At 38.4% G+C, this 26,791-nt stretch overlaps 3 protein-coding genes across 7 annotated transcripts in view; 2 read left to right on the plus strand and 1 right to left on the minus strand.

The window, feature by feature from the left end:
* Nucleotides 1-225: 225 nt before the first annotated feature.
* On the minus strand, nucleotides 226-6,583 carry sec22c (SEC22 homolog C, vesicle trafficking protein). 2 transcript variants are annotated; one of them, XM_060862217.1, is made up of 7 exons: nucleotides 6,439-6,583; nucleotides 5,477-5,620; nucleotides 5,179-5,342; nucleotides 4,653-4,832; nucleotides 2,586-2,704; nucleotides 1,756-1,821; nucleotides 226-1,500 (listed from the first exon to the last, which is right to left on the minus strand). In XM_060862217.1, the coding sequence occupies exons 2-7, from the start codon at nucleotides 5,497-5,499 to the stop codon at nucleotides 1,300-1,302; spliced, it is 753 nt and encodes a 250-aa protein (XP_060718200.1). In that variant the 5' UTR covers nucleotides 5,500-5,620; nucleotides 6,439-6,583; the 3' UTR covers nucleotides 226-1,299. The 2 variants fall into 2 exon arrangements, with proteins under 2 accessions (XP_060718200.1, XP_060718199.1); XM_060862216.1 differs by having other exon boundaries at nucleotides 5,477-5,691.
* A 721-nt stretch (nucleotides 6,584-7,304) lies between these two features.
* nktr (natural killer cell triggering receptor) lies at nucleotides 7,305-22,951 on the plus strand. 4 transcript variants are annotated; one of them, XM_060862323.1, is made up of 18 exons: nucleotides 8,514-8,583; nucleotides 8,667-8,699; nucleotides 9,317-9,403; nucleotides 10,784-10,858; nucleotides 11,651-11,758; nucleotides 12,239-12,283; nucleotides 14,383-14,470; nucleotides 15,730-15,759; nucleotides 15,875-16,020; nucleotides 16,102-16,315; nucleotides 16,438-16,596; nucleotides 17,043-17,130; nucleotides 17,322-17,470; nucleotides 17,993-20,812; nucleotides 21,077-21,160; nucleotides 21,720-21,776; nucleotides 22,258-22,344; nucleotides 22,450-22,951. In XM_060862323.1, the coding sequence occupies exons 3-18, from the start codon at nucleotides 9,346-9,348 to the stop codon at nucleotides 22,511-22,513; spliced, it is 4,272 nt and encodes a 1,423-aa protein (XP_060718306.1). In that variant the 5' UTR covers nucleotides 8,514-8,583; nucleotides 8,667-8,699; nucleotides 9,317-9,345; the 3' UTR covers nucleotides 22,514-22,951. The 4 variants fall into 4 exon arrangements, with proteins under 4 accessions (XP_060718303.1, XP_060718306.1, XP_060718304.1 ...); XM_060862320.1 differs by lacking the exons at nucleotides 8,514-8,583; nucleotides 8,667-8,699 and adding an exon at nucleotides 7,305-7,375; XM_060862321.1 differs by lacking the exon at nucleotides 8,667-8,699 and having other exon boundaries at nucleotides 8,529-8,583.
* A 2,622-nt stretch (nucleotides 22,952-25,573) lies between these two features.
* zbtb47b (zinc finger and BTB domain containing 47b) overlaps nucleotides 25,574-26,791 on the plus strand; it is a 20,636-nt gene continuing 19,418 nt past the window's right edge. The window contains exon 1 of the mRNA XM_060861601.1: nucleotides 25,574-25,715. The gene's annotated coding sequence lies outside the window, so the exon portion shown is untranslated. The remainder of the gene's footprint in view (nucleotides 25,716-26,791) is intronic.

Genomic DNA, 26,791 nt, shown 5'->3' on the forward strand with positions numbered 1-26,791 from the left:
CTTGATTTAGAGTTTAGACCTAATGTGTCATACGTGATGTCATCAAACGTTTCGAAGTGTAACTCTATATAGAAGCACGTGCTGTGTAAAATAATGATGCATGTGGTTTTAGATGCTAGCTGTTAGCATAACACATGTGGTGTTAAAGATGTGGTGTTATTGCAAAGCTAGCTCAAATAGTCTTGATACTAAGAAGTGTTTGTCCTGAACAGATGCGACTGTGTGTGTGTGTGTGTGTGTGTGTGTGTGTGTGCGTGTGTGAAATAAGTTAGCTAGTCTGTTTCTGGAAAAAGTTTAGCAGTGTAAAACGTACAAGACCGAATAAAAGATTATTCAGTTACTCGGTTCAGGTCACATCATGATGTCGCCTCATTTCTAATTCAAACTCTGTCAGCTCTCAATGTTAATGTCACTAAAACATGATACCATTTGTTTCTGGACTGTAAATTCAGCTCATTAGAAATAAACTAAATAAAAATTCTATAAAAAGTACAAACTAAAGTACAACCAGGTGTTTTTTTTAAGAGTGTGATGCAGCAAGGGCTACCATAAAAAATTAATTATTATTAATACTACTACTATAATAATAATAATAATAATAATAATAGTACTCAGCATCTCATCTATTATAACATAGCAGCTAACCCTGCTGGATACAAAAATGAGCATCGTTCTTATCATTACACCCAGAAACATGACATTTTTATATTGATTTGTAAACAATTAATTAGTGCAAATCATTTCTTATGACAGATAAGCTAGTAAAGGAGGTCCTGTGTAATAAGTCAATGGGTTTTTGTACACTGTGTATAGACTGGGCTACTAAATCAGAAATCAATCTCCTGAGAGAAAATGTTGATAAATACTTGTTACAAAGCTTACATCAAACTTTTTTTTGTAACAAGGGGAAGTTTTGAAATTAAACACAAAGCCTAGTTTATTTAAGATTGTCCCGAAAGTCTCTTTTTGTCTCTTTTTAACCGTCAAACATTTCATATCCTACGAAAGCAATTCCATTTTTGAAGAGAAAAAAGTGACTGATTTGTGAGTGTGATAAAAAAAAAAAAAAAACAGATGAAATAACATTCTGCTGTTAAACACTCAAAAATACAAAGATTCAGAATTTGTACCAATGTTTGTCCAGGAATTTGGTCTTCTGTTGCAAGTTCAAGACACAAGTCACGTGTCACGTCTTAACTCGTGTCTTACTACCACGTATATTTGCAGGAGCAGTACCGGCAGACGCGGCCTCAGTGTGTGTGTGTGTGTGAGAGAGAGAGAGAGAGTGTGTGTGTAAGCTCACACTCCACAGTCCGAGCTCCTGTCCAGTAGTTTACGGTTGAGGATGAGGAGGGTGGAGAGGAAGGCCACAGACACGTGGAAGGCCAGCTGCCACACGTTCCTCAGGCCAAACAGGAAACAGTTACAGAGGACGATGACGGTGAGAAGCGTTAAAGACTTGATCTTCTTCTTGTATGAGTGGAATAAATAAAGCTGGCACTGTGTGGTAAACAGAACGGAGTGCAGAGCTCTACTTCAATCCTTTTACTTTTATCGTTTGTTTACATACGTTTAGATTTATGGCATTTGGCAGAAGCCCTTATCCAGAATGACTTACATTTAATATAACTGATAAGTGCCTTGATCAGGAGCCCGACAGCGACAGCTTGGGTTTCGAACTCTCAACCTTCCGCTTGGTAGCCCAACACCTTACCCACTAGGCTACCGAATCCCTTAAACCTTAAAGTGAGTTACCTGGCAAACACAGCACACGAACGCCACCAGAAACGCCACGACGTTCCACAATCCATCATAATCGTCCTGTAAAGAACAGAAACGGCATTACGTTACGAGTGAGAGAATAAATATACAGTGAAAATATCTATAACATACTCAAAGATAATAGTTCCTATGAAATGATTACAATAAACCAAATACAAGATGATTAAACACATGCATTGCTCCTTTTGCCTGACTTTTTTTTAATGATGGCAGATACTTTTTTGCTCATTTTAAGCATTTTCTTTCAAAATGAAAAGCAATCAGCTTGTTTCTTGCTTCGAATCTTGCTGTTAGCTGAAATGATTAAAAATCAAACTCCATTTGGTTTATTTTAATCTTAGCAATTTTTTTTGCATTGGAGCGAACAGTTAACGGAGTCTGTTAACCAAAATATCTGGAAATCTTTTATTCTTGCTTTAAACAGCATCATTAAGCTACATAATCTTCTTCATATGAAGTTTATTAAAGTGAAATAGATAAGAAATGGATATAGGTGAGCTGAAAAATGTCATTTTTTTATTTTAGTGGGAAAAAAACATCAGTCAACAAGAATCTGAGAGCAGATGATGATGATGATGATGTCGTCATTAAATGCAAAGATTTGAAGATGTGATGTTCACTTAGAAGTTAATACATATATACACATACATATACATACATATACATACATATACATACATATATATATATATATATATATATATATGTGTATGTGTGTGTATATGTGTATATATATGGTCATTAATTGTTAGTAGAGTCATTATATTGAGCACAATAAATCTGTTTGACAGGTAAAATGTTACCTGGAAGCTGTACTCGATGAGGTGGATGCCCCGGATCAGATTGAGAGCAGCACACATGATGTTGAGGATGAGAGAGAGGATTCCAGGAGCAGACACCGGCTCCAGCCTCTGAGTCTGGCCTGCGGATTAGGTATCACAATTCAAATGTAATGTAAGTGCTTTGATTTTGTTTCACTTACACCACAACACTGCTGAATTATTGAGTCCGATCGCTGTTAATGAATTGTCAGTAACATCAGATCTGACAGTTATTCCAGCTACCAAGCTGTTATCAATGTGCTTGTTGTAATACAGTACCGTTTCTATAGTAACAGCTCTTTCAGAGGGACATACAGTTGAAACCAGATATTTACATACAGTTCAGAAAAAAAACACAAAAAATTTCTTTACTGTAATACATTAAATCAGAGTAAACTTTTTCTGTTTTAAATCAATAAATATTAACAGAATCGAGCGAGGGAGAATTTTTATTATCACTTTCATCAAAGTCAGAAGTATACAGTACATACACTTCCTTAGTATTTGGTGGAATTGCCCCGAAACTGTTTCACTTGGGCCAAATGTTTTGGGTATCCTTCCACAAGCTTTCTACAATAGTTTGCTGGAATTTTGACCCACTCCTCTTGACAGAACCGGTGTAACTGGGTCAGGTTTGTAGGCCTTTCTTGCTCGCACTCGCCTTTTCAGTGCCGCCCACAAATTTTCTATGGGATTGAGATCAGGGCTTTGTGATGGCCGCTCCAATACCTTGACTTTGTTGTCCTTAAGCCATTTTGTAACTAATTTGGAGGTACAGTATGCTTGGGGTCATTGTCCATTTGGAAGACCCATTTACGCCCAAGCTTTAACTTCCTGGCTGATGTCTTCAGATGTTGCTTTAATATATCCACATCATTTTCTTTTCTCATGATGCCATCTATTTTGTAAAGTGCACCAGTCCCTTCTGCAGCAAAGCAGCCCCACAACATTATACTACCACCCCCATACTTCACAGTTGGGATGGTGTTCTGAGGCTTCAAAACTTCGCCCTTTTTCCTCCAAATATACCGTGTATCATTATGGCCGAACAGTTCAATTTTTGTTTCGTCAGACCACAGGACATGTCTCCAGAAATTAAGATTTTTTCCCCCATGTGCAGTTGCAAACTGTAGTCTGGCTTTTTTATGGTGGTTTTGAAGTAATGGCTTTCTCCCCCCAGAGTAACCTTCCAACTCATGTCGGTACAGTATTCGATTTACTGTGGATAATGACACCGTCTTACCAGTTTCGGCCAGCATCTTCACAAGATTCGCACATTTCGCACCAAAATACGTTCCTCTCTGGGACTCAGAATCCGTCTCCTTCCTGAGCGCTATGATGGTTGTACATTCCCATGTTTTTTTATACTTGCGTATTATTGTCTGAACGGATGAACGTGGGACCTTCAGGCATCTGGAAATTGCACCTAAGGATGAGCCACACTTGTGGAGGTCAACAATTCATTTTCTGATGTCTTGGTGGATTTCTCTTTATTTTCCCATGATGTCAAAGAAAGAGGCTCTGTGTTTGAGGTGTGCCTTTATATGCATCCACAGGTGTGCCACCAATTAACTCAAATGGAATCAATTAACCTATCAGAAGCTTCTTAAACTCAGAATGGAATCATCTGGAGGTTTTTTTTTGTTTAAAGGCACGATAAACTTAGTGTATGTATACTTCTGACTTTGATGAAAGTGATAATAAAAATACAAAATCTCCCTCGCTCGATTCTGACATTTAACAAATGCAAAAAATATGTAAATATGTATTGATTTAAAACAGTTGCTTAGGTGATGTTTCTGTTAGATATTGTTTTTTTTTAGCATTTATAGAAGGAGTCTAGTCTCCAGGGTCAGAGCTTCATAACGGTCAGCCATAAAGCTGTAACTTTACATCTTTGTGGTCTTCATCTATTTTTTTGTCTGCTATATATCTATATCTACACAAACAAAAACATTGTCTATATTTATTTTAAAAAATGGTGATCATTATTGTCCTGTAAGGTCATTATTCCTTACTCAATGCCGCTGTGAGAACGCTGGGACACACCTGACATGGCCGCCTGCTCAGCGTGGCCGTTTGCGACTCCGTTACTGAGCTGTATCTCGTCCACGGTGAGGACGCGAGGAGGACTGATGCTGAGCTCATCCTGCACTGTGCTCAGAGTGACTCCAAGAGCAGGACCTCCACTCTGGTTATAGTGATGCTGCAGCTTCTGTATCACGACGTCTGAACAAAGAAATAAAAGATTGCACTAATATTCAGACCTGATTTACAGCAGGTTTAGGAGGTGTATCAGATCAGTAATAACAAGGTTTTAAAGTAAAACTTGATCTTCTGACACACATCTGCATTTCTTAGGTTTATAGTTGAGTCTACAAATGTTCTAGAATATATTTTCTTGCTTTACAATAATCCTGTATTTAAAAAAAAGATGTTTATCTGTTTCTATGACTAGTGAACAGAATTATTATTATCTTCTGGGAGAGTTATGGTAATATATTTGTCTGAATAAGAGAATTTTAAAAGACTACGTATAGGACAGACTTTATCTCTCCTGATCTTTAACACAAACCGAAGTCCAAGAACGGGTACGGCCGGCACGCCTGGGCCACCGCTGGGCTGTCGAAGCTGGCTGTAAACTCCCAGCGAAGATCTTCCAGGAAGCTGAATGCCACGGCAGCAGACACACTGCACACACACACACTCAGGTAGGCCACGCCGTCAGACATGTAGAAGCTACAACACACACGCAGACATGGTTTGAACAGAAATGACCACAAGGACTGATCCCTGCTTTTTAATTCGTCTATTGACAGGACTTAAACAAATCTATTTTCCTTTTATTTTAATTACTCTTTTACTAAACTCACTAGATATGGAGCTCATGACCCATGATGATCCCTCTCTCAGGAAGAGAACTCAGAGATTTTGATATTGTGCGGATCTGCTGCTTCCTTTCCTGCAGCTCTCTGCTGTGCTGGAAGTCGGTGGAGGCGGACAGAGGGAGTCCGTCCCTGAGCCGCGCCACCAACACAAACACGATCAGTGACATGCTCGTTCACACACACCTGCATCAAGACTCATCCTGATGAAGAGACAGACGGAGAGATAACGAGAACAATGTGACTATCAACACCTCATTATCAGATATTGATAATATTTTGTGCTGTTATGGGAAAATGGGATCTAGTTAAAAACCTGAAGCTTATTATTTACCTTTAAGATCAAAACCTGTAGTTTCTCATCTCACAGTGAGTTTATAGTTATGTTTAATGTTGTGGAACGACCACAAAACAAGTTAACTCCAGTTATTATGTTAAAGCAGACCCTTGGTGACAAACCCTTGGTGACAAACTTTTACAAAGTGCTGACACTGGAGACTCCTTCTGTAAATCTTATACAAATCTCTACATACAGTAAATATCACCATATCAGCATTTATACTGATAGGTTTTGTTTTGTTTTCGTTCACCAGTGAACAAGTCTAAGTAAATAAGATGTATTATTTATTATTTAAGATGAATTCATATCATCTAAAAATTAACAGTAAGCTGTGTTTTGATGTACAGACAGAACTAATGTCAGGAGCTGCTGCTATGGGAAATTAATCAACAAACTTCTGACCAATCAAAATTATTTATTGGCCAAATGCTGCATGTTGCACTAAATAATTAATGCAGCAATAAAACTGCATTTTTTTAATAATTCACTTGTGCTTATATTAAACCAATTAAGTATTTATTTACAAATAAATTTATATTAAAAAACAAACAAAACAAACATGGATCTATTAGACAGTGATCATTAGCAGGTGTATAAATAAAGCTCTTACCTCGGGGATAATACTAGTAAAAAGTTGTAGAATGAGCTTTTGTGCGTTATGAGATTAATTTCACAATAAACAAAAACAATCCGGTTTATTTATTATATTGTGTAACGTGTCTGCTAGTTGACAACCAACAGCTTTTTTTTGTATTTCTATCTGCGTTATGGGAAACAAACGAGCGCTCGATCCCAAATTGCCCAGAATCTAAAACAAAGTGCACTAAATAGTGTACAAGATCCCTTGGGATGCACACTAACTAGTGCACGTATCTAGGGGACGAGAATGCGTTTGGGATACAACAACAGCTAACTTCCGCTGTTAACGGAAGCTTGGTGCATTTAATATAAAAGTCTCTAAGGTACGAATAGCGTTTTTAAATCCTGACATTATTAACGAACGCATATAAAGATATAAAGTCGATTAAACGCATATCAAAAAAAAGCCTCGTTTTATTAAAGTTCTTTTTTCAAGGCAGTACAGGTGATTAAGATGCTTTTTAAAATAACGTGAAATATATTGTATGCATATCTAGTCATATTCATAAAACGTCGTATAAAACGATTAATAATGATGACACGATCGGTGATAAATAATTATTTATTATTACAGTTTAAAGCTATTTATTAAAATATCTGAAAATTGTATATATATATATATATATATATATATATATATATATATATATATATATATATATATATATATATACACTCCATCTTCCTTTTAAAATGTCCTTGTTGTAATATTATAAAATGTTGTATATTTGTTGTAATATTTATAAAAGATAAAAATGCCATTGTTACTGAATGTGTTGGAAATTGTAGGAATGACAGTTTTTGAGTTGTTAGTGGATTACGTGTGTTGTGTTGTAGTGGAAACAGCGCCCCCGTGCGGCGACACGCGGTAGAACAGGGCAGCGCTGGTCACGTCGTTCAAATCTCAGGTAAGAAATTCAGACGTGTTTTTGTTGTTGCGTTATACATTATTTTCTTCCTATCACAACTAGGATGGATTGTTATAGCTATTTGCCTTAACTGTTCAAAAGCGTGGGGGATATAAAATATGTATTCATGTCGTAGAATGTGAAAATTCCATGCTAGCTAGCTAAGCTAAGCTAAGCTAAGCTAAAGGTGGCTAATCAAAGCGAAAGGAAGCTTTCAACGCTGGCTGAATAAATTATGCTAATGCTAAATAAAACGTTGGTTAAATCTTGACTGTGTAGATTTGCAAATTAAGCGTTTCATGTATGTTTAATCGAAAAGCCAAAACGTCGGTCTGTCTGTCTGGATAGCTGTCTGTCTGGTTTGCTAGCTGTCTGTCTGGCTAGCTGTCTGTCTGTCTGGCTAGCTGTCTGTCTGTCTGGCTAGCTGTCTGTCTGTTTGGTTAGCTGTCTGTCTCTCTGGATAGCTGTCTGTCTGTTTAGCTAGCTGTCTGTCTGTCTGTCTGTTTAGCTAGCTGTCTGTCTGTCTGTCTGTTTAGCTAGCTGTCTGTCTGTCTGTCTGTTTGGATAGCTGTCTGTCTGTCTGTCTGTTTGGATAGCTGTCTCTCTGTTTGGCGAGCTGTCTGTCTGTCTGTTTGGCTAGCTAGCTGTCTGTCTTTCTAGCTGTCTGGCTGGCTAGCTGTCTCTTTAGTCTGATTAAATGATACCTCCTTGCAAGTTCAGTCGAGTTACTGTACAAAAGGGTTTTATAACCAAAATAAAAAAGAGCAAATTGTGTCAGAATACACAATATGTGTCGTATAACATCGTGATTTCTCATCTAAAACCAAAGGAAGTGTAATAAGAGCTCATTAAATTATGTAGCACTGGACAACTGATTCACCAGGACATGAGGATTCAATTCTTACACGTTCATTTCAGACATTGTGTCGTGCACGAGCCGTTACCATAGAAACTGCCGTGCATTTGACCGAGCGCGTTCATGTGATATGAGTTGAACGTCTTCTGACCAATCAGAGTCGAGAAGTCAAGAGCGCTGTAGCTTTAACTGTGTACAACTCAAATTGATGTTTGTTTTGCTCAAAGAAACAGAGATGCAAATTCATTAAACCGTTTTGTGTCTTGTTTTCTGTTATCAGTGGTCGCCACAACGGCAACAAGGACGTGTGTGCGGTTGCTAGATCGATCAGAAGTTCACAACATCCCATCGTGTGAGCATGAAATCCCATACACACTTGTAGGCCCCTGGTCTTCCATCTGTGACATTTCTGTCTGACATTTGGCATTTTCCCAGGCGGACTTCGTGTCCTGTTTACTGCAGCAGCTGGTAAGCAGCAGAGATCCTATTTGGACAGAAACCCTGCATGAAAATCAGAAGTGCTGACGTGAAGGAAACACCTGTCATGTTATCTCTAATGATAGCTTTAGCGTGTACACACACGCACACACACATATATGCCTCTTCTCTTTCTTCAGTTTAGCACAGAGCGTGTGTGAGTTTGCTGTCGTGTTCTGTGTGTGTTAAGTGAAGGATATATTCTCACCGTGATATCAGATACATTGAGGCGTTTTGTCTCGTCTCGCTTTGGTACAGATTTAAATGCCTAGCAAGCTAAACATTGTTGATTTTTGTTTTCTTCGATGCTTTCACAGCTACAGGTGTTTTTATTTACTCAGAGTTCAGTGCAAATGTTTTTGAAGATTGTGCCTCTCTGATACTAAAGCGCAGTCGAAGTGAAAGCACATTTTGGATACAATCGAGTCGTGGATTTGCATTACATCTCTTCTGCACAGGGAAATTTCCCTGATATTGGATCTTCCTTATTTTCATTGATACCTGCAGCATGCAGCACATCATGTTTCGCTGAAAGGACTCCACAGAGGGGCTTTAACACTGTCACTCTGTGCTTTCTTTTCTTTTCTTTTCTTTTCTTTTCTATGCAGTAGCCTGTTGGCAACCCGCTCCGTCCAGGATGGGGGTGAAAGATCGGCCTCAGTGCTACTTCGATGTGGAGATCAACAGAGAGCCAGGTAAGATCTTCATTTGATTTAATATCAAACTGTAAAAGCTGTAGTACAGTTTTAAGGTCATATTGGAATTTACTTCATAAACTGGATATTAAAAAAAAGATATCACAATTTCAGAAACTGGCATATTGTGACCTAATTCATCATGATATTGATATTATATTGTAACATTGCCTAGCTCTCTCTGTGTGTGTGTGTGTATGTAGGTGTGTGTGTATGTGTGTGTGTGTGTATGTGTATGCATGTGTGTATGCATGTGTGTATGCATGTGTGTGTGTGGCAGGGGGGAGAAAGAAAGAGAAACACTGCATTCAGATAAATATTCTCTTTCCCAAAAGACAATTGTGGTCATTGTTAAATCTTGCACACACCCAGCAGGAAAGGGAATTTAGTGTAAGTTGATACGCTTCGCTAAAATGACCTGCCTTTTTTTTTTTTTTTCTTGAGAGAGAGCGAAAGATTAGTGACTTTTACAGATTGTTTTTGCGAGATGTCCTTGGAAATGTTGCAGGTTTGCATTTCAGAACTATTAAAATACCTTTGCGTGCTCACGTGCTGAACCGTTGCGCAGTAAACACAGCGGAAACAGACCGCAGACGAGCCGAATTAACGTCTGCTCTCCACCGGAGCCTGCTGATAATTATGTGCTTCGTGTCATAAAGCTGGGAGGGTGTGTTTTAACACCCTGTTGTGCCGATCGAATCGTTTAATAGACGGATTTATAACAGTGACGTCCAGGCATATAATCGGTTTAATTAGCGGATTAGAAGCCTGTGTGATTTATCTAATTGCAGAGCTTTTCACCGGGCTGCTGATTTGTGGTTGTTTTAATCATTTTGTCACTTCAGTGAGATTATAGTAATGTGAAAAGTATTAGGTGTTATTTGTAAAAAGTTACACGCTTGTCGGGGTTGAATATTTTTCCCCGCCGGCTTTCTGTCTGTCATAAAGCGCACACTGTTGTTCCAGACAAACAGCACTGTTTCATCCCCTTTGTAGTGAGCATTTATCAGTGGCCATTTTGGTCTAAAACTGTCTGTATTAAAGTTAGAAATGTGTTAAATGTCAGCGCTCCACAGTGCAGAAGTAATGAGAATCCTAACATTACATCCTTATTAATATTCGAAAGTATTCATACATTTAAATATTTAAAGTTCAAACGTAGTTCAGTACGAGGATATTTTTCAGCATCATCATTTCTGTAATTAACAGCAGTGTTTATTAAGACTTTATAAATAAACATAAGGCAGGTTTAAGAGAGATTGTGTGTAGTGATGTTGGGTCGTTTAGATATTAAGTAATAAAGTATAAATAATTTTATATGCACAGACTGTGTGGAGATTTGTAACGTATCTTCTAACAGTTTCTCTCTCTTTTTTATAGTTGGACGCATTGTCTTTCAACTGTTCTCAGATATTTGTCCCAAGACAAGCAAAAATTTCCTCTGGCTTTGTACTGGTGAGTAAACAATATCTCGTAGTTTTATTTCTACATTTATTATAGTCACTGAATAAAAATTTCAGCAAACGAGGAGTTGCTGAGGATCCAGAGACCTCCGTAAGTTCTAGTTAGCTTATAAATAACTTTATAACAGCCTCTTATTTCTCGAAAGGCTCGTAATGTCACCTCAGTCCTGCTCTCGCCGCGCTCTCGCCGGGTCTCAGCTGGAGTTTTATTACAAATGGATCTCTGACTCAAAGCCAGTTGCTTTGAAATGTAAAAATCTCTCGATTCAAGCTCAAACAGCAGGATGAACGAACCACAGGAATTTCCCTTCCCTGCAACAGTAAAAAAATAAAAAATAAAACCATGCGTTTTTGAGCAAACTGCGTTCGATTCTAGAGCAAGATTCATGTTTATAATACAATCGTCTTCTTATCTTGTAATGAACAGGATGATGAACAGATCGCGTTGATTGTTAACGTGTGGGTGGGAATTTAAAATACAGCTGCAGCTCAGTAAACAGATCATTTGTTTTCCTAGAAGAAGGGCAGGAATGTGACAGACTTTTGGGCTAAAAATACCGTCTGTATCTCTGCTGAGCTGATCTGAGATCTGAGATTGATCTCCTGATTCCTAGTCTACTGCGTGCTGGGGTTTAATCATTCAGTCATGTAATCCTGTATGAACAGTGTTTTATAAAGATTACGTTTTAGGATTTGTTGTTTTTTTTTGTTCTAAAGTTCTGTCTCTTTTACGAACGTCATCGAACGTGTCCTTTTTTTATTTTATTTTATTTTTTTGTTACAGGTGAAAAGGGCACTGGTAAAACCACAGGGAAAAAATTGTGCTACAAAGGTTCTGTATTCCATCGAGTAGTTAAGAACTTCATGATTCAAGGGGGAGATTTCACCGAAGGTACGTCGCATCGTTCATCTTTACAGTGCGGTGCATAAGTATTCACCCCTTCGAACTTTACAACCGTCGGCGCTCGTTCTTCCAGCGAAGCGCGGTGGTGGTAGCAGCTTGGCATCTCTAACTAACCCCCCTTTTTTACAGCGACAGACTTTTTGTGGACAGCTTCCTCTAGCGTCAAGGTTGTGCCATATTTTTCTATCCCAACTTTGTCCATGGCTTTATTTGGTGTGTTCTCCAAGCAAACGAAAGGTTCTTCTAGGAACTGTTGGATGTAAACTGAGATCATATGAAACTTTAGGTTCCCAAAATCAATGGATCCGAACACATTATAACTATTATTTATAAGTAATGAACGAAGGGTGGGTGATGGGTGAATACCTACGCAGTGCTTTTTATATACATCTCGATTCATTCAGGCTCAACAACAAGCACGTTCATGCTGGATTCTGTGTTTTTAAATAAAGTCTTTTGTTTTTCCAGGCAACGGAAGAGGTGGAGAGTCAGTATACGGCGGCTACTTCGAAGGTAAACAGCCACGAAGTCTAACGAACTCTTCCTAATACTAATCGTTTTATATGCCATGAGTATTTTTGTGTCTACTCCTTTATTTAAGTCGCAAGAGGTTGCATGGGAAGTTCACGCATGGATGATTAGGCATTATTTATTGTTTCTACTCTTCTGTAGTTTTGTTGTCCTTTTACAAACTTCTTCGTAAAAAAAAACCTCAGCATGGAGGTTAGGGATATTTCTTTTATTCTTTAACAATCCAAAATCTATTTGCCTAAATATTTCAACGTATTCTTTTATTTATAGAGATTGTGGTCTTTTGCAAAATGAGAAGGTAAGAGATGTGCACAGTGCAGTAACACAAACCTAAACACTGTCCCTTCCCTGTCTGCATAATATGATCGAGTTTTATTTTTTTTGTTTGTTTGTTTTTTTTTTTTTAAGTGTCTGCAATGTGCTCATGAACATCTGGGTCTTGAATTTGATCGGATTTCACTTGTTTGTTTTGCCTCATTTCCGAACATAAGTGAACGTCTGTTAAACAAATCTCACTGTACTGTACATGCTTCTTCTTATTCCACCCGTGAAACAACATCGAAACATATCGTGCAACTTATTTTTGATACCTTTATACCTCTGTTGGTTAGATGATAAATCTCTACACACAATAAAGTCACACATCTCTAAATTATACCGAAATAATCTTTTCCTAATTATCTTTTTATTTCACCTTCCCTTTAAAACAGCACTCAAGGGCTTAGTATCGATATCGTCTACCTTCAATTTTTGTCTCGTTAGTGTTGCCATAGTTCATCTCTGTATTGTTTTCAGAGCTAAAACGTTTTAGACCTTCATCATAAGATCATTATTACGAACGCAAGTCTGTGCAGTGTTTCATGCTGAAATGTTCGTTTTTTTTTTTTTTATATTGCGCATTGTACTGCGTACCGTCTCTTCAGCAGGTCAATTTCATTTCAATATTCATTTCTATATTCCTATTATGCTCATCTGAAATTCTAACATTTACAACACGTTCATGGTCACTGTACGGCCAAACGATTGGCGGTATTTGACCATCACAATCGTACGGGCTTTTTAAACATCACGTTTCAGATTTACTGCTGGTATAATAACCTCCGGTCGTCACTAGATTGTCGACGAGAGCATTAGTGAGGTCAGGCATTGCGCTCCATTACGCCTGAAGGTGTTCAGTGGTGGGTTGAGCTCAGGGATCTATTTAGGACACTGCATGTGTGTACGGAACTCTTTATGCACCGGGACATTGTCATGCTGGAACGGGTTTGAGCTTCATAGTTCCAGTGAAGGGAAAATGTCAGACTTGTTGTGTGTGCTCGAGATTAGGGCAAAAGTTTGAGGATGAAATGACTTACGGGTGTGACGGTCAGGTGTCCACATACTTTTGGCCACATAATGTATTACAGAAGTTGTATATAGACCTAACAACCTTTAAGTATTTTGCATAGAAACTCTGCATTTTAAGATTAAAGTACACTACCGTGCCTACGTCTAAATCTTATACCCCGATAAAATGCCAAATTTGGCTCATTGACATTTAGAATGATTGACAGTCGCACAGGTGTTTGGGATTTTCTCATGTTAACGGATTCTCATGTGAAAGCCCCGCCCCTTCCTACCATTTTTCTTGAGCAGGAATCTTTCATTTTTCCTACTTGAAAGATGCAGTGATGTAGAGGGTCGAATTTCTGTCAACGAAAACGGAGATTGTTTTGAGTTTTTAATAAACCCGCTGCGGATAGTTTCCCCCTAAATACGTTCGTCCCTCATGTGAGCGATTTATAAAAGGACTACACGAACCCACCCTGGCACTGTGTCACTCAAAGCGTAATTCATTCCCGGACACGATCATATTCATGCAGATGAATATGCTGTAATGCTGATTGTTAAACAATGATTGAATTGGGGACTGCAGAAGAAAGAGTGCTCTCTCTCTCTCTCTCTCTCTCTCTCTCTCTTTTTTCTTTTTTCTTTTCTTTTCTTTTCTTTTTTTAATAAAACCCTTTCCTCACCAGTGCCATGTCATGTAACAGATGGCCAGCACTCAGTCTGTTCTGTGTCTCCGTGTCTTTTTCCAACAGATGAGAACTTTATTCTCAAACATGACAGAGCCTTCCTCTTGTCGATGGCCAACCGAGGCAAGGACACTAACGGCTCCCAGTTTTTCATGTGAGTACGACTTATTCTCTTGGGAGGAGAGTGTGTGTGTGTGAGGTTCAAACATCATTCACATGAATGTGCATCACCAGATTGTCTGCTTGCCATTTAACGTCACTGGACATTTTGTATTAAACGGCACTTATTTATGTACGAGATATTTTCTACACTTTAATTATGTAAAACGTCCCATTTACTCGTTTTAGTTTCAGTTAAAGTGTACTTATGTAGTGTAGTGTTACAGTAATAACATTACCATACTCTTATCTCACACAAGGCTTCATCCAACTAGGTTTCATATTTCCATGTTTTGTTCGATTTTTATTTATTTATTTATTTTTTTTTTATTTTTTTATTTTTTTTACACGCGACAGCTTTAAGAAGCTGTTTAGAGTTTTCACTTGGTTAGTTTCTCAATCCTGCATCCGTCAAGCATCACTGTAGCCAGATATCCTGTCCTTCTGCCCTGTTTTTCTCCCCATCATTTATATTAGAGACACTGCATACGGTATTTATGTGTGATGCAGGTGCCTCAACATGCTCATCTCTTCTTTCCCTATTCAGTGTACATGTAGAAATAAATGTATTACAAAGAAAACTTGGACTCCTTTTTTGCCTACAAATGTATTACAATTTTTCTCTTGCCGTTTTTGTGTAAAATTTGCAGAAACTCTAGCATCCTGCTCTACCAAGGTAATGTGTCTCTCCAAGGCTGTGCTTCTCTCTCCTGACTATTTCTGATTGTTGTACCTAGACTTTTTATTTTTTTTTTTGCAACTTATTCATTTCTTTTAAACTGATCTGTATTTAGGTTTTGTGAACTGTATATTTGTGAGCGCTGGTCTCGTAACAGTATTTAAGAGCTCTGTGATAACAGTGACGGTAACAATCTGTTAAGACTGAGATCACTGACACTGATTATTACTGATGTGATTATATCTTACTATATATTTTGTTGAAAGAGGCTCGGATAGCCGTCTTCGTTTACGTACTGCTTCAACCAGTGTGCATTTATTTATCCGTGCTGTTCTTTAGACATTAAAACAGTTTTATGTTACATGCTGATTGTGGATGTTTTGGAATAAAGATATTATGATGCCTGTGTGTGTGTGCGTGTGTGTGTGTGTGTGTGTGTGTGTGTGTGTGTGTGTGGATCCAGTTTCCACTTGATTGACACGATTGATGTGAAATTTTGCCCCCATTTTCTCTCTCTTTTATTACATGTGTCGGCTGGTCCGCTGGCTATTTTACTGTCACTGTACCTGAAACAGAACAACAAAGACAGCACCACATCTGGATGGGTAGGTTTACGGTCTGTAATAGAACGGATTTAACATGACACGCACTATGATAATATGCGGTTCAGGATATAATCCGACGTCTCATGGTAATGTCGATTTGCATGTTTATACGCAGCGTTCACGTGGTCTTTGGGTCGGTCATCTCTGGGTTCGAAGTGATAAAGAAAATCGAGGGGCTGAAGGCCGACGCCGCCAGCAGACCCTACGCCGACGTCCGAGTGATTGACTGCGGACAGCTGATTACGAAATCTGCTAACGATGGTAATCTTCCTCCTGAAACACAGAAAAAAATCTATTATCACTATAGGAAATTTGTTTTGGCTGATTCTTGTTGTTCTGAAGTACTTGAAGGTAGGAAGAGGAAAGCTTTCTATTCTGAAGATGATTCTCAGAGTTCTTCAGATTCACGGTACTCCTCCTTCGAGTCTGGAGAAGAATCGGCCGAACGGTATTCACGGCGAAACAAGATGTCCGCCAAGAGCAAGCGTTCAAAGAGGAGAAGGAAGGAAGTCGAGAGGAAAGAGAGGCGGCGCGAGAAATCGGTTTGTCAAGGGAGGTGAGAGCTCAGTTCTAGTACTGTGTGCTTAATGGTCAGTAATATAGCAGCTGTCTTTGCACACATACACTTTTCTTCAATGTCAGTTGGTCAGTGGTGTCTAACGCACGGCTCTTCTGCAGCCATTCTGAGCGAGACATGGTAGAGGAAGAGGATGGACAGAAAGAACATAATGTAAAGAGGGAGAAGCCTATGGTGCGCCCAGAGGAGATCCCTCCTGTGCCAGAGAACCGCTTCCTGCTCCGGAGAGACATGCCAGCACAGGAAGAGTCCACAAATATGTACGTCTGTTCAGTAAAATTTAAGGAGACAGTGAGCTGTGTATGTTTCTGCACGATATACAGAAGTGTTACATATTTATGCTATATATAACTAATCACGGTGTTTAGTGATAAACACCAAAGTGTAGGGTTGTCGTTAGCGTGAGTTTTAAAGCCGCCATCACTTCTAGTTGAAATAAAAATGTGGGGTAAAAATCTTTATGAGCAGTTAGGGTGGAATATCTGAAGGTTTTGCTTTAATTTATACCACTTCAGATTATAAGCACTGTGTACAGCTGTAATTTGTTGTGTCATGGCAGAAGAAGTCATTTCTGAGCCACTGTGTACATACACCTTAAGAGAACCAAACGTATTTCAGTTCGTTTTTAAATACTGACACCTTAACAAGCCCAATGATAAAAATTCTGATTCTTAGATTTGCACTTTTTCTTCTCGTCTCTTTTTAGCATCGTCCAGGACACAGTAAATATGCCTAATGACACCAAGCCAGTCGTCACTAAATCTGGTCGGAAACTCAAAGGCCGTGGCACAATGGTACGAACTCTCACATAAAGTATTTCTGTGTGCTACATACAGTTATATCACCGTGAACAAAAATGAGTAATATGTGGGGGTTTTTTTGTCTGATTGTTAAACCATTTGTGATTTCATATTCTGCAAACCAAAAGCAAGGTGATTTTCATAGTGAGAAATTAGAGACTATAATTCCTGATTTATTACTGTAGAGATACCATACCCCTACTCGGTCAATATCTCGGTCTGAATCTGAGGAGGAAAGAGGGAGCAGTGAGACTCCTCCACACTGGAAAGAGGAGATGCAGAGAACAAAGACTTACCAGCCTTCCAGTGTACAGAAATGGAGCAAAGGAGAAAGGTAAAAACCCTGTTATATAAAGATCTACTACAAGATCAAGGAAAGAGTTAGATATTATGCAAAATTTGCAATATATTTTTTATATATATCACCTAAAAGTCGTTAATTTGTCCAACGTAAGCTCATATGTAGGGATGGACAAGTCATAAATCTATGTGCAAGCCCACTGGGGAAGTGAGAGCTCCTTTGCCCAGAATCCATATGTCGTACATAATGAGATATTGTAATAGCTGAATTAAACAAAAATATAAATGATCTATCCTGCTTTGCCCCTCAACAAATAGTCTGCAAGTTATTGTTCAGTTTTTTGATATGAAATGTGTTCTGCTCTTGCATCGCATGAAAGTTATTATTCAAATCCAGTTAGCGTCTTTATATTCTCTATAGTAACTATATATCAAGCTGGAATTGTATAAACACGGCGCTCGGACTAGCGACTTGTCCACCTCTGATATGACAGATTTTAACTGTGTAATTAAAGAATAGTCGTTTATGTTGAAAGTAAATTGAATGGTTTAACAGATGGGATGACAGAAGTGGCACCCCCTGGTCAAGGTCAAGGTCCCAAGAATACTCTTCAGACCAGGACTCGGATAACTCTAGTCAGCATCACCATTACAAGAAAGAAAAGAAAAAAGACAAACGTAAGAAGAAAGCAAAGAAACGGAAACATTCAAAGAAGCATAAGAAAAACAAATTCAGAGAGGGCTCTCTTTCAGAGCGAGAGATGTCTGTGTCATCAGGCAGAAGGTCAAAAGTCTCCAACTATCCACCGAGGAGATCTTATTCACGCTCTCTCTCCCCTTCTACGTCACGCCACTCTCGCAGGTCATATAGATCAAGGTCAAACAGGCGAAAATCCTTGTCCCCCTCCGTTAGAAGGTCCAGGTCTTACTCTAGGTCAAGAGACAAGTCTTATTCCAGAAGTCGCTCTAGAACAGGGAGTAGGTCTAAATCTAATTCTAGTAGATCCTGCTCAAGGTCAAGGTCGGGAAGTCAGTCAGGACGGTCTATTACGCGATCTAGGTCTGATTCTCGCTCCAGATCTAGATACAGGACAAGATCCAGATCTAGGTCCAGGTACAGGTCACAGTCCCCAATAAGAAAACGGAATATATCAAAGCTTCCTGATGGCAGTTCACAGAAGGTTAAGAATCCTGTACCCACCCCTACACACGCTATGGAACCCAAAGCTACTCCATCTGCATCTGCTGAGAGTGTCCCAGTGCTGCCTTTGAGTGACAGCCCACCACCTTCTCGATGGAAACCAGGCCAAAAGCCTTGGAAACCATCTTATGTTCGCAATCAAGAGATAAAGGCAAAAAAAGACTTGCCCTCTCAGGCTCTCATGAGCCAAACACCAGGTATGCCACTTGAGACGCTATCAAATGTTCAGAGTCAAATTAAGAAGTCCACATCTAATAAGGGTCTCAGTAGTAGCAGCCACTATAGTGGAAAAAACAAGCAACCCGAAAGTCTTCTCCGAAAAAGTTCATCCAGAAGTCGTTCCTCCAGCCATTCGAGAAGCAGAAGTCACTCAAGTTATCAGTCCATGTCACCTGGTCAGTACAGCAGGTCTTCTTCATCTTCCTCTTTTAGCAGGTCGGACTCTTATTATTCGTATAGAAGAACGTCCTCAGAAAAAAGAGAGAAACGCCATAGTTCTCACAGAAGGGACCATAAGAGGATCAAGAATGTCATATATAGCCCTGTCAAAGAAGATTCATCTCCCTCTCATTCAGATGGAACTGATAGCACACACGGTCCTATTCAGAGACACAGTATCTCAAAGGCGCCAGAAGATGCACTCGATCCTTTGCCAGATTTGCACATTAAGGCAGAAAAGAAGCTCAAATCCAGCAATGCCTCAGTACTGGCTGCCACCAACTCGAAATCTGGATCTGGATGGGAAAGTGACAACGGACATTTGAGCAAACTGGCTTCTGGTGATGAGAGTAAACCACCTCAGGTTTCTGTTAAAGAGGAGAGTGGACTTAGTGAAAAGAAAAAGATGAAGATTTGGGCTCATTGCTGGGACTCTGAAAGCGAGTCTGAAATGGCAGGAGCAAACAATGGGGATGGTGAAAATAAACCTGCATCGGAAAAGGAAGAGGGGGAAGCCAGTTCAGAATCTGAAGTTGTAGAACCCACCGGATTTGTCAACAAACCAGACCAGCTCTCCAAGGTTTCAGAAGGATTCAAAAACAGCGAGGAACATTCGAATGATTATTCAAAAACCGAAAAGCACAAAAGCAAGAAGGCTAAGCGTAAACACAAGCACAAGAGGAGAAATTCTGACAGGTCTAGCTCACAAAGGGTGAAGACAAAAACAAAAAGGTCTAAGAAAAAGCGTCAGAAACCAAAGGAGACATTTCACTGGCAGCCTCCTCTTGAGTTTGGTGAAGAAGGTGAGGAGGATGATTCGCTTCCTCAGGCAAAAAATATTGACCCTGCTAACAGTGAAGGACTTACAGAACTGGTAAAGAGGACACAGCTGAAATCTCAACATGTTGTAAGCAAGGAGAATTCCAAGATGAGTCACGATTCATCAAAAGAAAGCTGTTCAACTGCAGAGATCTCTAAAAGTGGTGATGAGTCTTCTAACTTGACAAAAAGACAGCAGTTAAAGCTAAATACTGATGCAGCAAAAAGTCCAGCGCAAAGCAAACGTCCACAGATTGCTTCAAGTCAGTCGAACGTTAATGCAGCACACGCCCAAGACGAAACAAACGATCAAGACGATATGGAAATATGCACCCCAGAGCACAAAGCAGACGCCAACACAGAAAAACCTGAACCTTTTGCAGTTGACCTGCCAAACATAAAAGATACGGTTAAGAATGGTACTCAACTTCTGCTACCTCAGACAGATCAAAAGAAATCTGGTTCAAATCCTGTTTTAACTCCTCCCAACCGAGCTGGAGAACCCACACCTGGCAGTGTTGGGCTACTAGTCGATCCCAAATGGAAACCCTTAAAAGGTATGACTGTGGTACCAGCAGTCAGTGCAGCACCTCTAGACATGAAAATGAACAGGTCGCAAGAGCAAGGGGAGGGCAAGACTCAGGGCCTCAAGATTGAGATCAAAAGCAAAAACAGGGTCCGACCAGGGTCCCTGTTCGACGAGGTGCGGAAGACAGCCCGGCTAAACCAGCGTCCCAGAAATCAGGACAGTTCCAGTGAAGAGGGTTCACCTGCTTCCACAGGAGAGCAAACTGGATCCCAGAAGCACTCGCGAAGCAAGTCTCGCTCGGTGTCCAGTTCCAGACCTCGACGTAGAGACAGCTCTCGCTCATACACCCCCTCCAGGAGCAGGTCCAGGAGCTCCAGCTATTCTTCCAGGTACATACATGTAGCAGTTGCACTCAGTTTCAGTCCCAGTACAAGATTTCTTCCACTTAATATCAAACTGTTTGTTCAATAATAAAACCCATGTCATATATCATTCATACATCGATTGCATCTCAGGATTAATCCTATTCACTGAGCTTGGCTTGCATATACATTTATGCTAGCATGCAAAATGGAACAGTATGCCATATAAAACACAAACATTCACTGAGTCATGCTTTAAAAATATATGTATTTTTTTATGTCTGTACCCAGAAGCTACAGTAGAAGTCAAAGCAGACGGGGATACAGTAGAGAACATTCCAGATCTCGAAGTAGTAGCTACCAAAGATATCGCAGGTGAGTGTGAATGATATTTACAGTGTACTTAACAACCTCATGTACTCCTTTTGTATGTTCAAAACTTTTTGTTTATTACGCAGTAGTTGCATTGTTAATTCAGAAGGTTTCTTGAGTTGTAGGTGAATTTATCAATAAAATATTAATTAGTATAATTCGTTACAGACATGTAAAAAAACATCCAGACAAAAATATCTGCATGTTACTTGATCTTGTTTCTGACATCCTGTTGCACAGATAGAGCTGAAGAACGTCTTCACTAATTCTCTTAGTGGATCTTGTTATATTCCAATTCTGTTGGCTGGCACAAAAACTACAATATTATCCACATCTCATTGAGCCTTGAAGAACTGAAGTTTTCTAATTGTTAAGAATTGAAAAATTGCATTCAAAATTTAGGTAACAAGCTTGTTTGCCATTGGTCATCAGTTTCTGCAGGTCTGTAGTTATAACACAGAAAACATTTTGCCCCAACCTACTGCTACAGACACCGGTGCTGCCCTCTTTCTTGTCTTTTTGGTTTATAGTGTTTATTTTTCTTTCTTTTCTTTTTTTCCAGTCACACTTACAGTCGAAGTCGTTCCAGAAGTCGGTCCAGAGGACGCTGTAGGTCAAGGTTGGTAAAATAATATACCTTTTTATATACATGTTTGTCAGATGTTTATTTATATTTTAAATTCATTTATTTACAGCTTAAATTGTAATATTACTGTTTGTTAGTAGCCGTATTTATGGTTCTGCCTGCTTATATTTGCAGAATTTACAGCATTTATAGGAAATTAAAGATTTTCATTGTAGGGTGAAAAAACAACCTACAAACAGTTTTAGCACAAAAGATATTAACGTGTAATGACAACTTAGTAAAGATAGATTTACAAACAGAAGCATTAAGATCAGTTTTGTAACTAAGGCTTCAGCTCAGGAAACGGAACACTGCTGCATTAGAGCAACAATAATGGGACAAACACTTAAGCGGGGTTTTTATACAGTAAGTGTCAGTGTAGAAGCAGAACTATGGTACATAAAGCTAATATGTAATTTCTCTAAACATACGTGTTATGTGTTTTCTTTCTTTCTTTTTTTTTTCCTAACCCCAGATCCTACACTTATGACAGCTACTCAAGCCGTAGCCGCAGCAGAAGAAGTCGATACAGACGAAGTGAAAGTTCTGATCGCAGATCCAGGTGAGGAGGTTGAATTAATTCTTACTTTGTTGCTTTTCTAGTATTTTAACAATTTTGCATTGCAACAAGTGCTGTTTTATCGCCTTTTTTTCTTTTTCTTTTCAGATCATACCGTTCCTATAGTCGCAGTTCTTCAAGGCATGGAAGTCATAGCAGTCGATACAGCTGAGATGACTATTAGGAGGTTTCCTGTTACTTTTTTTTTGGTTTGTTTGTTTGCTTATTGGTTATTGAAACTAGACCAGAGCCTCACGTATCTTTCTTTTGTTTTCCATAAAGAATGTTTCTCTGATGTCAGGTAATATGAGCCACTTTGACCTGTACATATATTTCTGTGGTACTGATCATTTATATACCATTTGACTGCTGTGTGTTGTTTTTATTATTATTTTTTGTTTTGTTTTTGTTTTTTTTAATAAAATTTTTATTTTTCAATAATTGGACTTATATGAATGTAAGAGAACTGTTTTATGCCGTCTTGTTTTTGTTTTTGTATGTAATTTGTATTAAATGCTAACAAGAGCATCCTGCCAGTACAGAATTAATGTAACGCATTCACACATTCTCAACCACAGACACAGTAAAAATGTTTTAGCACAATTGTAAAGGTGTTTTGAGTCCAGTAGTTTGTTTGTTTCTTAATTGTTTTCAGAAATGAAAAAAGCTGTTTTGCTGTATGGGAAATCAAGACGAGTTCAGTGGGTTTTAAAAAATATATTATGTACGTAATCAGACATGGCAAATATGGTGTGTGCTTTTATAGGAAAAAAAATCACTTGAACCTCCTTAATGTTGACATTTTCTTAACTGTAATATGTTCGGAAGTCTTTCAGTCCTCTTATACACCAGCAGTTTGCCAATGATTACAAATTTTCTTTTATTTATTAAATAATATATCATACCTTGTATTTGTTTATAGTTACAGTTACTGTTGTGGAACTGTGTAGTGAAACAAGTTATCTCCTGTGATGATTTATAATATAGCAGCTTATAAACAGTCTCCGTCCCGTCTTGAAGTTAACACACACACACACAAAACTATGCTTATCACTTTAATTAGAAACCTCAAACCACAGGTCGCTCCTACCATCCTGAAGACGTTTTTTTGTGCTGACAAAGCTGAATTTGTAGCTTCAGAACTGTCAGATTGAAATGTGTAGCCCACATACAGTCTACATGTGATTTCTAACCTGGGACAGAAATAATCTCAGTACAAACCCTGCCATAAAATGCAGTTGACTTGAGCAGCATCTGCAGCAGTGACAAATATCCACCGATCAAATAACAAAAATCTATATTTATTCCTTTATCAGTTCGTCTTTGTTCCTTTGGTATGTATCATATTTTATTTTTCCTGATTGAATATTATCAAAATTATCACTTTATTTCTGAACTGTACTTGAGTTGAGAATCTCTGCTTTATATTTTACTGTGACTGAATTTGTAAAATCTTGAAATGATAAAAGTTAGTATTGAGTTACTTCTACACAAGTATATATTTTATTTGTTAAATGTACGTACTTAAATATATCTTTTAATACAATATTTTAATAAGTCAGGTCTCTTTAAAAGCCTTGGCCAAGAAAGCCCATCTGATCCCTGAGCTCCAATCACCACCTCCTCCTGCAGAGGAAGCCTCTCAGTGCTCCAGCCGGGGTTGCCAGATTGATGGTACGGTTTGTTTGGTATTTTTTTCTCAGGTTGAATTAGAGAAGTTGAGAAGGTAGATGCAATTTCATTAATTTCCCAAACTGCACCTGAAACTTTAAAAAAATCTACAGCATATGGGGAAAGATGTAGATATTTGGCTAAACATTTCTGCACTTGCATGTCTTTCTTCCCCAAACTGTTGCCACAAAGTTTGAAGCACACAATCATATAGAACATCTTTGTGCAACGTGGGGTTACAATTTCTTTTCACTGGAACCAAGAGGCTCAAACCAGTTCTTGACAATACCCTGGTTCCCAAAGCAAGCTACATGAACATATGGACGTTGTTGTTAAGGTTGGAGTGAAATAACTTAATGACTTGAATTCGACTCTGACTCAACCCCACTGAACATCTTTGGGATGAATTGGAACACCGACTGCACCCAAGGCCTCCTCACCCAACATCAGTGTCTGATCTCAGTAATGTTCGTCTAGCTGAATGAACACAAATCCCCACAGTCACACCCCAACATCTAGTGAAAAGCCTTCCCAGAGAAGTGGGGCTTAATTTAACAGCAAAGTTGAACACATTTTGTAGGTTGTCATAGATGCACTGATTTAATAGGCACGATATATGAATTGGCAATAATCATAAATTGAATATTTTCATAATAATTCCTTTACATCTGATTATATTTGATGATGAAGCTTCTATTATCCAAAAAAGACAACTAATTTCTAAAAAATAATTCCTTTATAACTACAGACGACTGGCTCAATATTTAATCTGCACCATCATTAATGTCACATAACCAGGAGACCAACTCAGGATTCTGATCAGAATTGGTCAAGTAGGGGACTATGAAACACCCCTAAATCAGATCATACTGTATCATATCATAAAACAGAAGAATCAATCAAGCAATTCATCAAGTATTGAGTCTTATCATGTGTCTTAAAAATGTGTAGGACACATGGTAGCCTGAGGGTCTTGTCTCTAGTGCTTATGTCATTGCTTGGGATAATAATAATAATAATAATAATAATAATAATAATAATAATAATAATAATAATAATAATAATAATAATTGATGCACCTTAATAATAATAATAATAATAATAAATAACAATAATAATAACAGTAATATTACTACTACTAATAATAATAATATTTTTAAATGCCAATGTTATTTAAATATATTTATTGCAATTCTTTTTGTTGTTAATAATAATAATAATAATAATAATTTTTAAATGCCAATGTTATTTAAATATATTTATTGCAATTATTTTTGTTGTGAATAATAATAATAATAATAATAATAATAATAATAATAATAATAATAATAATAATAGAAGAAGAATTATAAAGAAAAAGAATTATAGAAGCCAGTTATCTTTAAAAATGCTGGTTATTTAAATATATTATTGTTATTATTATTATTATTATTATTATTATTTGAGATATATGATGTGCATGTAACAATTTGTATTTTGTAAATAGGCTTTATATAATCCACACATTGAACCTGGTTCACATTGAATCGAGGGAGGAGTTTTAAACAGGGAGTGAAGTGAAATCAGACGCTCCAATCTGGCAACCCGTGTGGAGCGAGTGAGGGCGAAAACAGGAGAAATGTGAAAAATCCGCGTCTCGGTGTTTGATGGCGCGCGGAGGCCCCGAGAGCCGCGGAGTGACGAGCTGACGGATCAGCAGCATGGTAAACAAACCGAGCTTCTCATTCCTGCGCATGACGCGTCCTTTATTCACATCCGCTGACATGAACACAGCGATGAAGGCGGCTGCACTTTGTGCACTTTGGGTTCTGAGGCTCTTCGTTTCTCCGCCAGTGTTTTTGCGCTTTAACTAAAGTTTGAGTCGCAAAAAAAAGCTTTTGAGGAACGCAGCTGGATTCATGAGCCTCAGTTGTGCACATAAACAGTTAAAGCTCCATCGGGTCGTGACTGGAGACGTCTGGTGACGTTTGGTGCATGTGCAGATTCCGTGCGAATAACATGCTGTTTAAATGCCTGCAAGTCGAGTGTTTGCTGTCGGAGAAGTGTTTAGTTTCACTAGTGATTCATGATCGTGTTTTAGTGAACAAGTGCACATGCGACTGTGTCTGGACTCCATGGACCTAAACCAGGCTTGCTGGGTTTCTCCATCTGCTTGGGTTCAGGGGAAAAGTTTTCAACTCTGCACATTGGATGCATTTGTCAGTGCAGGACTGGAGCACCTGGAGGTTTAACTTTCATTGTTTGCATTTTAATTGTAAAAAGCGGTCCAGAAAAACAATATAATATACTACAGAAATATCTCTAGCAGGAAAACTTTGTATTTGTGTGTAATTTATCTCACAGCTTCAGAATCCTTCTAATCTACTGTTATATCAGTCTGATCTACTGTTATATCAGTCTAATCTACTGTTATATCAGTCTGATCTACTCTTATATCAGTCTAATCTACTGTTATATCAGTCTGATCTACTGTTATATCAGTCTGATCTACTCTTATATCAGTCTAATCTACTGTTATATCAGTCTGATCTACTGTTATATCAGTCTGATCTACTGTTATATCAGTCTGATCTACTGTCATATCAGTCAAATCTACTGTTATATCAGTCTGATCTACTGTTATATCAGTCTGATCTACTCTTATATCAGTCTGATCTACTCTTATATCAGTCTAATCTACTGTTATATCAGTCTGATCTACTCTTATATCAGTCAAATCTACTGTTATATCAGTCTAATCTACTGTTATATCAGTCTGATCTACTCTTATATCAGTCTG

The sequence above is a fragment of the Tachysurus vachellii genome, chromosome 25 (assembly GCF_030014155.1).
Source record: "Tachysurus vachellii isolate PV-2020 chromosome 25, HZAU_Pvac_v1, whole genome shotgun sequence".
Lineage (NCBI taxonomy): Eukaryota > Metazoa > Chordata > Actinopteri > Siluriformes > Bagridae > Tachysurus > Tachysurus vachellii.